A 14,178-nucleotide genomic window follows, 5' to 3' on the forward strand; every position below is an offset into this window, starting at 1 on the left:
GGAACAGTGTGGCCAGTAGGACAAGGGAGGTTATTCTTCCCCTGTACTCAGCACTGGTCAGGCCACACCTTGAGTGCTGTGTCCAATTCTGGGCTCCTCAATTCAAGAAAGATGTTGAGGTGCTGGAACATGTCCAGAGAAGGGCAACAAAGCTGGTGAGGGGCCTGGAACACAAATCCTATGAGGAGAGGTTGAGGGAACTGGGCCTGTTTAGCCTGGAGAAGAGGAGGCTCAGGGGTGATCTTATTGCTGTCTACAACTATCTGAAGGGACATTGTAGCCAGGTGGGGGTTGGCCTCTTCTCCCAGGTAACCAGCAATAGAACAAGGGGACACAGTCTCAAGTTGTGCCAGGGTAGGTCTAGGCTGGATGTTAGGAAGAAGTTTTTCACAGAGAGAGTGATTGGCATTGGAATGGGCTGCCCAGGGAGGTGGTGGAGGCACCGTCCCTGGGGGTCTTCAAGAAAAGACTGGATGAGGCACTCAGCGCCATGGTCTAGTTGACTGGCTAGGGCTGGGTGATAGGTTGGACTCGATGATCTTGGAGGTCTCTTCCAACCTGGTTGATTCTATGATTCTATGATTGGCCTCTGCCCACCCATCCAGCCTGGCCAGGTCCCTCTGCAGGGCTCTCCTACCCTCCAACAGCTCCACAGCTGCTCCTAGCTTGGTGTCATCTGCAAACTTACTGATGCTGGACTCAATTTCCTGGTCCAGCTCATCCATAAAGATACTGAAGAGGATCAGGCCCAGCCCTGATCCCTGGGGGACACCACCAGTGACAGCTGCCAACTGGCTGTGGCACCATTCAGCATTTGTATTGCAAGAGAGAATTGAAGGAGAAGCTGGCATTAAAAGAGAATACATGTCTAAAGGCAAAACAAGGCAGTAGGAGAGGATCCAAACTAAACTACTGCCTGATACTACCTGGAACATTACTATTAGGGTGTTGAGCTCAGCCTGAGAGCCTCTGCCTTAAAGTTGTTGCTCAGCACCATTCACTCTGCCATTAATATCAATGATCTCATAGCCTTTGGCGGGGGGGGGGGGGGGGCATAGATTTGCCACAGCTGTAGATTAGAAATGAGCACCACTATTTTATGGTGATAAGAACCCAGGGCCCCTTGGCCTGCTCCCTCCTGTATGAAAGTGTTGATAATGCATAGAAATCCTTGTTTGATGCTGATGGCAGAGACCTCTCTCTCTGCTGCCTGAAATATCGTTGCCATTTTGGCACCAGGCACAGTCAGTACTTTTCCTGCTGTTTCCAAGCTCAGAGTGATTTTATTCCCTTGCCAATCTGAAGAGGTACCCTTCAGTCAAGTGGAGCAGCACGGGAACATTTTCTCCTGCTGTAAACCTCCAGGCCTGTGTTTAACATAGCAATGAAGTTCATTAATCAGATTAGGAAACTGGGAGGAAACTGATGGAGCCTAGAAGAGCCTCACAGTCCCTAGAAGAGCCTCACAGTCCCCTAGAAGAGCCTCACAGTCGCCTAGAAGAGAGTCACAGTCCCTAGAAGAGCCTGACAGTCACCTAGAAGAGCCTCACAGTCTCCTAGAAGAGCCTCACAGTCGCCTAGAAGAGAGTCACAGTCCCTAGAAGAGCCTCACAGTCACCTAGAAGAGCCTCACAGTCCCTAGAAGAACTTCAGTCGCCCAGAAGAGCCTCACAGTCGCCTAGAAGAGCCTCACAGTCCCTAGAAGAACTTCACAGTCGTCCAGAAGAGCCTCACAGTCCCCTAGAAGAGCCTCACAGTGCCTAGAAGAGCCTCACAGTGCCTAGAAGAGCCTCACAGTGCCTAGAAGAGCCTCACAGTGCCTAGAAGAGCCTCACAGTCTCCTAGAAGAGCCTCACAGTGCCTAGAAGAGCCTCACAGTCACCTAGAAGAGCCTCACAGTCCCTAGAAGAGCCTCACAGTCTCCTAGAAGAGCCTCACAGTGCCTAGAAGAGCCTCACAGTCCCTAGAAGAGCCTCACAGTCCCTAGAAGTGCCTCACAGTCCCTAGAAGAGCCTCACAGTCCCTAGAAGAGCCTCACAGTCCCTAGAAGTGCCTCACAGTCCCTAGAAGAGCCTCACAGTCCCTAGAAGAGCCTCACAGTCTCCATGTCTTGTCTGTGGAGACACAAACTGACAATTCAAATCTGCTCTCTCTTCCCCCCCAGCTCCTTGCTCAGCTCCCTTCAGGATGAGCTCTTGGTTTGCTCCTCTTCCACTTCATCTTCTGCTGTAACCCATGGTGCCACACCTGGGGCCTCAGGAGGCTGACTGCCAAATAGCAGCACCTTTGCTCTGTGAGTGGTTGGCATCTCAAGAGCCATCTCACCACACCTGTGAGCAGGCTTGTGTGGCAATCTTAGTATCATAGAATCAGCCAGGTTGGAAGAGACCTCCAAGCTCAGCCAGCCCAACCTAGCACCCAGCCCTGGCCAAGCAACCAGACCATGGCACTAAGTGCCCCAGCCAGGCTTGGCTTCAACACCTCCAGGCACAGCAACTCCACCACCTCCCTGGGCAGCCCATTCCAATGCCAATCACTCTCTGACAACAACTTCCTCCTAACATCCAGCCTAGACCTCCCCTGGCACAACTTGAGACTGTGTCCCCTTCTTCTGTTGCTGGGTGCCTGGCAGCAGAGCCCAACCCCACCTGGCTACAGCCTCCATTCAGGTAGCTGCAGACAGCAATGAGCTCTGCCCTGAGCCTCCTCTGCTGCAGGCTGCACCCCCCCAGCTCCCTCAGCCTCTCCTCACAGGGCTGTGCTCCAGGCCCCTCACCAGCTTTGGCGCCCTCCTGTGGACACCTTCCAGCACCTCAACATCTCTCTTGAATTGAGGAGCACAGAACTGGACACAGCACTCAAGGGGTGGCCTGAGCAGTGCTGAGCACAGGGGCAGAGCAACCTCCCTTGTCCTGCTGGTCCTCCTTGTGCAGCACCAGTTGCTCAGTTTGCTGAGTCGTGCTCTGGCTTGTCCTCAGCTCTGTGCACAGCTGCAGGGGGATGAGGTAGGGGATGCCTTTTAGCCTGCAGCTCTACACGGGGGCTCAAGCCCACTACCTTCATTAACATTTGCTGCTTTAATTGAAGGGGTAGGGTCTGTGCTTGCTAAAAATCAGCTTGTCCTCCAATGCCCTCTGGTGACGGCAACTAATTAGGTACCACTGCTAGTGCTGGATCCAGCTGCAGAACACTGCTGTTCTTTTATCCCAGTTTAATGTTTCAGGCCAGTGCTGAGATTTAGCTCAAACTGAAGGCTGTGTTCACTGCCCCGAGTACAAAGCCCTCTCTGTAACTGCTGCAGCACTTTCTAGGACTGAGAAAATAAGTGTGTCCTAGAGATGCCAGAACTTAGGGAACCTCCAAAGCTTATTAGGTTGATCCTTTAAATACTTTGGTCCTGATCCTTACTGCACAGAAGTACACTTGTGGGTGTTTGTGCAGCTGCATGGCTGCAGAATGGCCTCGTGTCACCTTCCATGCTTAACCTCTCGGGGTATAAACAACTCCCTAGGGACTGTCAGGAAAACAGGTTGATGAAATAATGACAGCCACTTGGAAATGCTGGTGCACAGCTGCTGTTCTCTGCCTCCAGAGGGGTGAGGGTGAGCGAAGGCAGAAAGAGGGAAGCCAGGGGGTGAGATGGGGGCCCCCATAGTTGGCATCTGAAAGTTGGTCTGCCTGGTAAATGTGTAGACAGAATCATAGAATCAAACAGGTTGGAAGAGACCTCCAAGCTCAGCCAGTCCAACCTAGCACCCAGCCCTGGCCAATCAACCAGACCATGGCACTAAGTGCCCCAGCCAGGCTTGGCTTCAACACCTCCAGGCACAGCAACTCCACCACCTCCCTGGGCAGCCCATTCCAATGCCAATCACTCTCTCTGACAACAACATTCTTCTAACACCCAGCCTAGACCTCCCCTGGCACAACTTGAGACTCTGTCCCCTTCTTCTGTTGGTGGTTGCCTGGCAGAAGAGCCCAACCCCACCTGGCTACAGCCTCCCTTCAGGGAGCTGCAGACAGCAATGAGCTCTGCCCTGAGCCTCCTCTGCTGCAGGCTGCACACCCCCAGCTCCCTCAGCCTCTCCTCACAGGGCTGTGCTCCAGGCCCCTCACCAGCTTCATTGTCCTTCTCTGGACACCTTCCAGCACCTCAATATCTCTCTTGAATTGAGGAGCCCAAACCTGGACACAGTACTCAAGGGGTGGCCTGAGCAGTGCTGAGCACAGGGGCACAAGAACCTCCCTTTACCTGCTGGCCACACTGCTCCTGAGCCAGCCCAGGATGCCATTGGCTCTGATGCCCACCTGGGCACACTGCTGCCTCATCTTCAGCTCCTCTCTCCCAGCACCCCCAGCTCCCTCTCTACCTGGCTGCTCTCAGCCACTCTGTCCCCAGCCTGTAGCACTGCTTGGGGTTGTTGTGGCCAAAGCGTAGAACCCTGCACTTGGCCATGTCCAGTCTCATCCCACTGGCCTCTGCCCACCCATCCAGCCTGGCCAGGTCCCTCTGCAGGACTCTCCTGGCCTCCAACAGCTCCACAGCTGCTCCTAGCTTGGTGTCATAACAAGCTAGAGTGTGCATTATTTCATCCCTCCCACAAGGTCAGGGTTTGCAATCCTTTTGTCATCATGCAGTGAGGTACAGAGGAGCTTTACCTCCAGCCCACTCTGAGCAGCTTCCTTCCTTGCCAGCAGAGCCCTGTGCCTGCTCTGAGGGCTATCAGGCCCTGTTGTGCTTTCCATTTTACACCCAAAATAACCTTTTCCTGTAGCCATGCATCTGCTTAGCAGAACCAGTGAAGCTCTGGGAATAAAGGCAGACAAGAGCTAGGCAGTTTATGAGCTTTGCTTGACAAAGGAGATCCATCTTAACATTGAGCTGGCCATAAGCAGGAGCATGAGATCAACCTGTGCAGATGACCTCATCCCCATGCAGTGAAGGTTAATCTTTTGGCAGTGATGGGTGCCTGCTCATTAGGAGCAATTACCATCGGTCCTAATCCTTCCAGGCAGTACACTGGGAATGACTCAGTATATTTGGTGAGTTATGTAGCCAGCTAAGCCAGCAGAGTTACCAAGGCTGGCCCTAAGCTTTCTGGATGGCAGGGTGTATTTCACTTGGCTTAGCTGGCAGGAACAGGCTAACAGCAGGAAGGAGTCCAGTGGAGAGCCACCAGGATGACTGGGGCACTTGAGCAATGGATGGGAGCTGCAGCACAGGAGGTTCCACCTCAACACAAGGGGAAACTTGTTGACTGTAAGGGTCCCAGAGCACTGGCACAGGCTGCCCAGATGGTTGTGGAGTCTCCTTCTCTGGAGCCTTTCAAAGCTTGCCTGGATGTGTTTCTGTGTGACCTGAGCTAGATTGTGTGGTCCTGCTCTGGCATGGGGTTGGACTCGATGATCTCTTTGGGTCCTTTCCAACCCCTGACATCCTTTGACACCCTATTAAGAAAGACTGAGAAGCCTGGAGCTGTTTGGTCTGGAGAAGAGAAGGCTGAGAGGAGATCTGATCAATGCATGCAAATATCTGAGGGGTGGGTGTCAAGTGGCTGGGGCCAATCTCTTTTTGGCAGTCAGCAGCAGTAAGACAAGGAACAATGGATACAGACTGCAATAGAGAAGGTTTCACCTCAATGTGAGGAGAAACCTCTTTGCAGTGAGGATGCCAGAGCCCTGGAGCAGGCTGCCCAGAGAGGTTGTGGAGCCTTCTCTGGAGCCTTTCCAAACTCACCTGGATGCATTCCTGTGTGAACTACCCTGAGTGACCCTGCCTTGGCAGGGAGGTTGGGCTGGGTGATCTCTGGAGGTCCCTTCCAACCTGTAAGGTTCTGTGATTCTGTAATGGAACAGGACTGGCCAAGAGTCACCATCAGTGGAGGTGCTGAAGCCAAGCCTGGCTGAGGCACTTAGTGCCATGATCTGGTTGATTGGCCAAGGCTGGGTGCTAGGTTGGACTGGATGAGCTTGGAGGTCTCTTCCAACGTGGATGATTCTGTGATAAGATAAAAGAGGCAGTGGGTGAAAACTCAGCACAGGTATGCATCTTCTCAAGTGTGCATCAGCTCACCCCATCTGTCTGCACTATTTTGATAGGTCTGCAGCCAAAGAAGCTCCCAGCTACTAGTGATGATAGAATCATAGAATGGTTTAGGCTGGAAGGGACCCCAAGGATCATCCAGATCCAACCCCCTGCCATAGGCAGGGTTACGTCTCACTAGAACAGGTCACCCAAAGCTTTATCCAGCCTAGTCCTGGACACACCCAGGGAGGTTGTGGATCACAGAACCACCAAATGTAATCAAACATTGGCTAGGGCTGGGTGCTAGGTTGGACTGGATGAGCTTGGAGGTCTCTTCCAACCTGGTTGATTCTATGATTCTGTGTGCATGAGAACACAACCAGTTTTCAATCCTGAACCAGCTTCAGCCACAAATGCATCACTGACAGTGGCCAGAAGGTCTCCTGCCAGCTTTCACTGTCCTCCTGTTCAGAGGCTCTGCAGAGGCAAAGGCTGCAAGACTGAATCAGGCTTGCAAATGGCACCTTACTGGAAAAGGAACACACTGCTATTTTGGGAGAGTAAATCCCAAACCCCTGCTCAGTGGAGTATACATGAGAAACCACTATGTGGAGCCAGCCACTAATTGTTTTGCTGATGAGGAAACTGCCATCAAGTAAGCTTGTTACCAACATTTCAGGTGCATGTCCTCCCTCATTGCCTTCTGCTTTGCCTCTCTCAAGAGTCTAGACATGGAACAAGGTGCCACAGTGAGTATCAGATGCATAAGCCATTGGGAAAACTTAGCAGAGGGATACTGTGAAGGCAGAAAAACACATCCTTTATCACAGAATCAAGCAGGTTGGAAGAGACCTCCAAACTCAGCCAGTCCAACCTAGCACCCAGCCCTGGCCAAGCAACCAGACCATGGCACTAAGTGCCCCAGCCAGGCTTTGCTTCAACACCTCCAGGCACAGCAACTCCACCACCTCCCTGGGCAGCCCATTCCAATGCCAATCACTCTCTCTGACAACAACTTCCTCCTAACATCCAGCCTAGACCTCCCCTGCCACACCTTGAGACTGTGTCCCCTTCTTCTGTTGCTGCTTGCCTGGCAGCAGAGCCCAACCCCACCTGGCTACAGCCTCCCTTCAGGGAGCTGCAGACAGCAATGAGCTCTACCCTGAGCCTCCTCTTCTGCAGGCTGCACACCCCCAGCTCCCTCAGCCTCCCCTCACAGGGCTCCATACCCTATGGATGAGGCATTTAGTGCCAGGATGAGGCACTTAGTGCCATGGTCTGGTTGATTGGCCAGGGCTGGGTGCTAGGTTGGACTGGATGAGCTTGGAGGTCTCTTCCAACCTGCATGATTCTATGATTCTATGAGGCTTCCAGCACTGATCCCTGGGGCACACCACCAGTGCCAGCTGCCAACTGGATGTGCCACCATTCACCACCACTCTCTGGGCCCAGCTCTCCAGCCAGTTCTTGACCCATTTCAGAGTGAATCTGTCCAAGCCACAAGCTGCCAGCTTTGCCAGGAGCTTGTTGTGGTGACATTACAACTTGAGCAGAGCCCTTCAGCAGATGCCTAGGCTGTCACAGCCCTGGCCAGGCACATCAACCACAGCTGCTTTGTCTCACCTGACAAAGGAGCAACCATAAGCAGGCTTCAGCAGTAAGAATAACATGAGAGTGGCTTGATTGTAAATTGGATTCATCAACTGTATTGTTGCTTTGCCACAGAGATGCAGAAGTTTTCATGTGTCAGAGGAGCCATTTCTGCCTGAGGGAACATTGTGCACAGTTCAGGAATCACCAAAGAACAACACACTTGTGCCTCAATCTGGCCTTCAAGTACCATCCTTGAGAAACCAGAGGCTCCTGTAAACACACAGCAGTGCAGATTGGGTAAGCAGCAGCTTGGAGTGTTGAAGGAGTTACTTCTTATTTTAGCATTTCAGGAAGTTTTAGGAAGTGATTGTTCCCTTTTCTGTCTTAATAAAGCTTGTCCTACTTAGAGGTGACAAAAGGCATTTGTTACCAGGTGGTAGGCTCTACCTGAGCTCTGCTTAGGCTGCAGGAGGCAGAAAGGGGCAGCTGAGCAGGGCATGCAGGCAGGCAGGGCTCAGTGCTGAGGGAGGGGAAAAGAAACAGAAGAAGAGAATGGGAGGGAAAGCTGTAAGAGGAAGGAGCAGAAAGGCAGGCTTGAAAAGCATCAGCAAAATCCACTTCCTTCCCAAATCTTCTTAGAGAGAGCAAATCTCTCTATTCTTGTGGCTCTCAGCAAGCAGCTCCAAGGCCCCTTTGAAAAGTCAGTCCTCCTCTCTCCACCATCTCCTCCCCATGGCTGTCAATGTGTTTATGCTACCAGCTCCTACATTACTGAGGAGCACAGCTAGGACACACTGTCATACTTTTTGTTCATAGAATTATAGAAGCAAGAAGGTTGGAAGAGACCTCCAAGCTCATCCACTCCAACCTAGCACCCAGCCCTGGCCAAACAACCAGACCATGGCACTAAGTGCCCCAGCCAGGCTTGGCTTCAACACCTCCAGGTGCAGCAACTCCACCACCTCCCTGGGCAGCCCATTCCAATGCCAATCACTCTCTCTGCCAACAACTTCCTTCTAACACCCAGCCTAGACCTTCTCCAGCACAACTTGAGACTGTGTCCTCTTCTTCTGTTGCTGCTTGCCTGGCAGAAGAGCCCAACCCCACCTGGCTACAGCCTCCCTTCAGGCAGCTGCAGACAGCAATGAGCTCTGCCCTGAGCCTCCTCTGCTGCAGGCTGCACACTCACAGGGCTGTGCTCCAGGCCCCTCACTGGCTTCATTACCCTTCTCTGGAGATCTTCCAGCACCTCAACATCTCTCTTCAATGGAGGAGCCCAGAACTGGACACAGCACTCAAGGGGTGGCCTGAGCAGTTTTAATTTGCAGGACTTGTGCACTTTATTAAAAGAGAATGTCTCTGCTCTTCCAAACTGAAAGGCAAAGGGGCAGAGGTTGTCCAACCTCACCACATTATTCTGTGTGTTCTGCTTGTTTCCAAAGGAGCCTTAGCCACAGACAGAGTAGTGCAGGGAGATTTAGGCTGGGCTGTTGGTTTTGTTTCTCCCAGAGGTTGGCATTAAATAATAAATTAAGCACGGGATTGCATAAACAATAATAAGATTAGACTCTAGGATGCAATGGTAACCCTTAAAGAGGGCAAGGCAGCATCAGGCCCCTGCTTAGAAGAAAATAAAAGAGGCAACCGGTTGCTAGCAGCTGGAACAAACTTGCACAATGCTTAACGATGTGAAAACAGGCTGCGAGTTCCAGCACTCCCGTTTGTGTGTTTAGACAATTAAGAAAGCTGAACAGCCACCTGGAGGTGCCTCTGCAGCCTACCAGAACTGCTCTGCATCTGAACCCCCCCCCAAAAAACCCCGCTGCAGCCTGAGTGTTTGCTGGGGACTGCAGCTGTGGTGGGCACATGGGCTGAACTAAGCTGTTTGCACCTGATCACCGCTTGTTTTCTGCTCCATTTGGGAATAGCTCAACAGAAGGCTCTGCTCTCCTGCAGCAGCCTGGCTGTGGGGCATGGTTTAATGTTAAATTTACACACACACACACATCTCAGTGCCCACCATGAAACGCTAGACCAGGGTGCTTAGCAGCATTTCAACTGACTGCTGCCACGCTGCTCCTACAGCTGTATTTGGAGTTAATGCAAGTGATGCTTTGGATAACTGTGTCCAGTTCTGGGGCCCTCAGGTTAAGGAAGGTGTTGAGGTGCTTGAATGTATCCAGAGAAGGGCACCAAGGTTGGTGAGAGGGCTGGAGCACAGCTGTAGGCAGCAATGAGCTCTGCCTTGAGCCTCCTCTGCTGCAGGCTGCACCCCCCCAGCTCCCTCAGCCTCTCCTCACAGGGCTCTGCTCCAGGCCCCTCAACAGCTTCTCTGGACACCTTCCAGCACCTCAACATCTTCCTTAAATTGAGGAGCCCAGAACTGGACACAGCACTCAAGGGGTGGCCTGAGCAGTGCTGAGCACAGGGGCAGAAGAACCTCCCTTGTCCTGCTGCCCACACTGCTCCTGAGCCAGCCCAGGATGCCATTGGCTCTGCTGCCCACCTGGGCACACTGCTGCCTCCTCTTCAGCTCCTCTCTACCAGCACCCCCAGCTCCCTCTCTGCCTGGCTGCTCTCAGCCACTCTGTCCCCAGCCTGTAGTGCTGCTTGGGGTTGTTGTGGCCAAAGTGTAGAACCCTGCACTTGGCCTTGTTCAGTCATTTGCCTCTGCCCACCCATCCAGCCTGGCCAGGTCCCTCTGCAGGGCTCTCCTGGCCTCCAACAGCTCCACAGCTGCTCCTAGCTTGGTGTCATCTGCAAACTTACTGATGCTGGACTCAATCTGGACTTTCTTTGTGTGTGTAGCTCACATCAGTGCCTCTTGCCTTGCTTGCTGCTGTCATTCCTGAGCATTTGCTATCTCTTGGTGAAAAGGGTACCTGCTGTGTGTTCCAGCCCCATAGCTCCTGCTCTGCTCACCAGGTATGTTAATAGCTTAAGCTTATCACCTTTGATATTTCCAAGGCTGGGTCTTCAGAGAGCCACAGTTAGCCAAACAAAACAGATGATTGCAGAGTGGTTCCTTTTGTATTCAAGCACAACACTACTGTGCTTGCACGCAGTAAAGCTGCAGATCTAAGGGGGGGGAAATGACTCTACCTTGTTTTCATGCCTCAGTTTATTTTTTGGTGCAGTGAGATCAGAACTCCTCCAAGTGTATGGGCTTTGAACCACAAATCCTCTCTCCTCAAGAGCAAAAAATTACTGTCTTGTAGTTAAATTAACTACCTATGACACAGAACCAAGCCTTTCTATTCCGTGCAAGCTTTTCTGTACCTCTCAAATCTTCTCCAAAGCTGCTGAGATTAATATTTTATAAGTTCTCATGTCAATTAGGTCAAATACTAACCTCATTATTCTCCTGTTTAAAGATTTCTAAACTCTTTTTTCTGCAGACAGATCTAATTACTTGGTTTCACTGAGCCATAGCTGTCCTGTTTTCCTGGGGTGATGTTGTCCCAGACTTCAGCAAAGGCTGCCTGGCAGCACAGGGCTGACTCAGCGCAGACACACTGAATCCTCCACGTGGGAAGAGACCCCAGGAGGTCTCAAACCTGCTGCTCGCAGCAGGGTCAGCTATGAGGTCTGATCAGGCTGCTTTGTCTGGCTGGTTTTTAAACATCCCCAAGGATGGAGACTGCACAACCTCTTGAGGAGCCTGCTTGGCTGTCCTTACAGGGAGCAAGGCTCTCCTTATGTCATGTTTGAACCTGTTTTGTTTTCAGCAGTGCTCGTGGCCTCTTGTTCTCTCACCACGGTGAAGAAACTGTTTTCTTGTTAGCACTGCTTTAAGTCTGGCTTCTGCAGGGTTTTCTTGTTAGCACTGCTTTAAGTCTGGCTGCTGCAGGGTTCCCCCCCCTAAACTGTCTTCTTTCCAGGCTGAACAAGCCCTGTTCTCTCAGTCTCACCTCTCAGAGCACGTGCTCCAACCTCCGACTGTCTGGGTCATCTCCAGCAGGATGAAGGAGATGCCTCCTTCACTCCCAAGACAGCTGCTTGGAAGACCTAGAAACAATGACTTTCCTCTAAGGTGATTCTCATGTGTTGTGGAGCTGTGGCTGAGAGTGAGGTTTCTGCAGCGGGCTGAGGTGTGTGATGATGGAGCACCATCCTCACAGCCCCCAGGTGAGAGCTCACAAACTGCACCCACGGCTTGGGGTTTGTCACCCATCCTGCAGGGCTGCAACCCAAGAGCTCGTGTGCTGTGCCAGTTAAATGTACAGGTTCACAGGCTGCACTGGTTTGGAAGGGACCCTGAAAGGTCATCCTGCAGTGGCTAGGGACACCTCCAACTGGATCAGGCTGCTCAAGGCCACATCAAGTCTGATCTTGAATGCCTGCAGACAACCACATCCCTGGGCAGCCTGTTCCAGTCTTTCACCGCTGTCGTTGTAAAGAGCTTCCTGCTTATGTCCAGCTTGCTCCATCTTAGAAATCCCTTAATGTCAAGAGCAGCAGACAGGGGTGCTTGCTGTGAGGAGGGAGAAGTGGTGTCATAGTGCTTAGGACACAGCCTCAAGCTACGCCAGGGGAGATTTAGGCTGGAGGTGAGGAGAAAGTTCTTCACTGAGAGAGTCATTGGACACTGGAATGGGCTGCCCGGGGAGGTGGTGGAGTCACCATCCCTGGGGCTGTTCAAGGCAAGATTGGACGTGGCACTTGGTGCCATGGTCTGGCCTTGAGCTCTGTGGTAAAGGGTTGGACTTGATGATCTGTGAGGTCTCTTCCAACCTTGATGATACTGTGATACTGTGATAAAGAGGTCTGCTTTATCACCTGAACTGTAGCCATGCAGGTTTGGAGCAGCAGATTGGAGGTGTCCCTGCCTATGTCGGGGGGGTTGAACCGGATGATCTTTGAGGTCCCTTCCAACCTAAACCATTCTGTGATTCTAGGGTGGGTGCTGTGCTAGCCCTGCACTAGACACAGTGCCCCGGGGGCCCTGCCCTGGATGGGCTGGGATGTTCCCGTCCCCTCTGCTAGTTTGTGCCACGTTGGGCACATTCTTAGCAGCAGTGTAACGACTCCCTTGTACGTTCACAGGCTGACTGGTGGCGGTCAGAAGGGACCCCTAAAGGTCATGCAGTCCGACCACCCTGACAGAGCGGGATCACCTGGAATGAGACCCGCAGGAACGCGTCCCAGGTGGGTCCGGAATGCCTCCAGAGACGGAGGACACCGCAACCTCCCCGAGGAGGCAGCCCGTTCCGGCGCTCTGCCATCCTCACAGGGAAGGGGTTTCCTCTCCTGCGTTCCGGTTTGCGGCCGTTGTCTCGCTCCTGCACCGAGCGCTCTCCCCGACCCCCTGCCCTCCGTCTCCCCGCTGCGGCCCGGGGGGGATCGCAGCCCCCCGGACCTTGGCTGCCCGGCCCGGCCCCGCCCCTCCCGGCCCAAGGGGCGGAGCCATGGCCTTGGCCCCACCCCGCGGGGCGTGGAGGCGGGGCGGCGCGCGCGCCCACCCGGGATCCCGCTGCTGCGCCCCGCCCGCCGCCGCCGCCGCCGCCATGGACAGCGACGAGGAGACGCTGGAGGAGACCGTGGAAGGTACCTGCCCCTGGAAAGGGTAGTGGGGGGAGGCATCGGGACCAGGAGGGCCATGGGGCAGGCGGCCCCACGAGCGCCCGGGAGGAATGGGGGCCGCAGACCGGCGGCGCTGGCTGGAGAGGGGCGCCCGGTGCCGGAGGCAGCGCATGACATCAGCGGGCTTATGCAACGGCCGCGCCGCCGCTGCGCACGTGGCGGGCTGCGACCGGTGGCGGAGGTCGGGGGGATGCCGGAGCGAGGGGCGGCACGGCCCGGGCCGGGCTTAGGGCAGTCGGTGGCAGCCTCTTGCCGGTGGCGTAGCTCGGCTGCCGCCTGCAGCGGAGCGCTCCGGCTCTGCAGTGCCAGCCCCAGCTTGAGGCTGAGGCTCCGGCCCCTGAGCCTGCTGGTGACGTTATCGGTATGAACAACAACAAACAAAAAACCAAAAAACCCACAAAAATCGGTTTAAAAATTATTTTTCCCGTGGCTACTGTGCCCCGGTACAGGCGGCGGCACTCTGTCCGGTGCAGCCGGTGCCCTTAGCGGTTTGCACGGCGGGCCGTTGCCCCTTCTCCGTGCTTGGGGCAGCCGCCGCCGCCCCACCCGCGGCACTGTAGCAGGGCTGCGCTGCCTCCCGTCCTCCGAGCACTGGAGCTGCCGTCCGGGCTGCGGGCCGCATAAGCTGTGTCATTTAGAATCACAGCCAGAGCCAGCTAGGATGGAAAGCACCTTCGAGATCGTCTTGCCCGACCGTAGTGTAAGGCACAAGGATATTTAGAAGCCTCCGCATTAAGCCTCCCGAAGTTGTTCCGTGGAAACTATTCCTTGTGACTTATTCAAGGAATAACATTTGTGTCTCTCTGAGAAGATGCAGACAGAAGGCTTAAAAAAAGAAATCCCACAAACCTCTCCAGCACTATGCTTAGATGTAATTATTGTCAAGACTCGCCGGTGAACAGGGTGGCAAGGCTTGTGAAGGAGGAATCCTTCCTCCTGAAGCTTAGCAACCTCCCGCAGAGGTGGTCGAGGGTGTC

General features: G+C 53.7%; 1 protein-coding gene across 1 annotated transcript in view; it reads left to right on the forward strand.

Annotated features, from left to right (window-relative positions):
* Window positions 1–13,085: 13,085 nt before the first annotated feature.
* SETD7 (SET domain containing 7, histone lysine methyltransferase) overlaps window positions 13,086–14,178 on the forward strand; it is a 32,373-nt gene continuing 31,280 nt past the window's right edge. The window contains exon 1 of the mRNA XM_064149530.1: window positions 13,086–13,165. Coding sequence (XP_064005600.1) covers window positions 13,126–13,165 — 40 coding nt within the window. The 5' untranslated portion in view covers window positions 13,086–13,125. The remainder of the gene's footprint in view (window positions 13,166–14,178) is intronic.

Source organism: Pogoniulus pusillus, chromosome 10 (genome assembly GCF_015220805.1).
Source record: "Pogoniulus pusillus isolate bPogPus1 chromosome 10, bPogPus1.pri, whole genome shotgun sequence".
In the NCBI taxonomy this organism is placed as follows: domain Eukaryota; kingdom Metazoa; phylum Chordata; class Aves; order Piciformes; family Lybiidae; genus Pogoniulus; species Pogoniulus pusillus.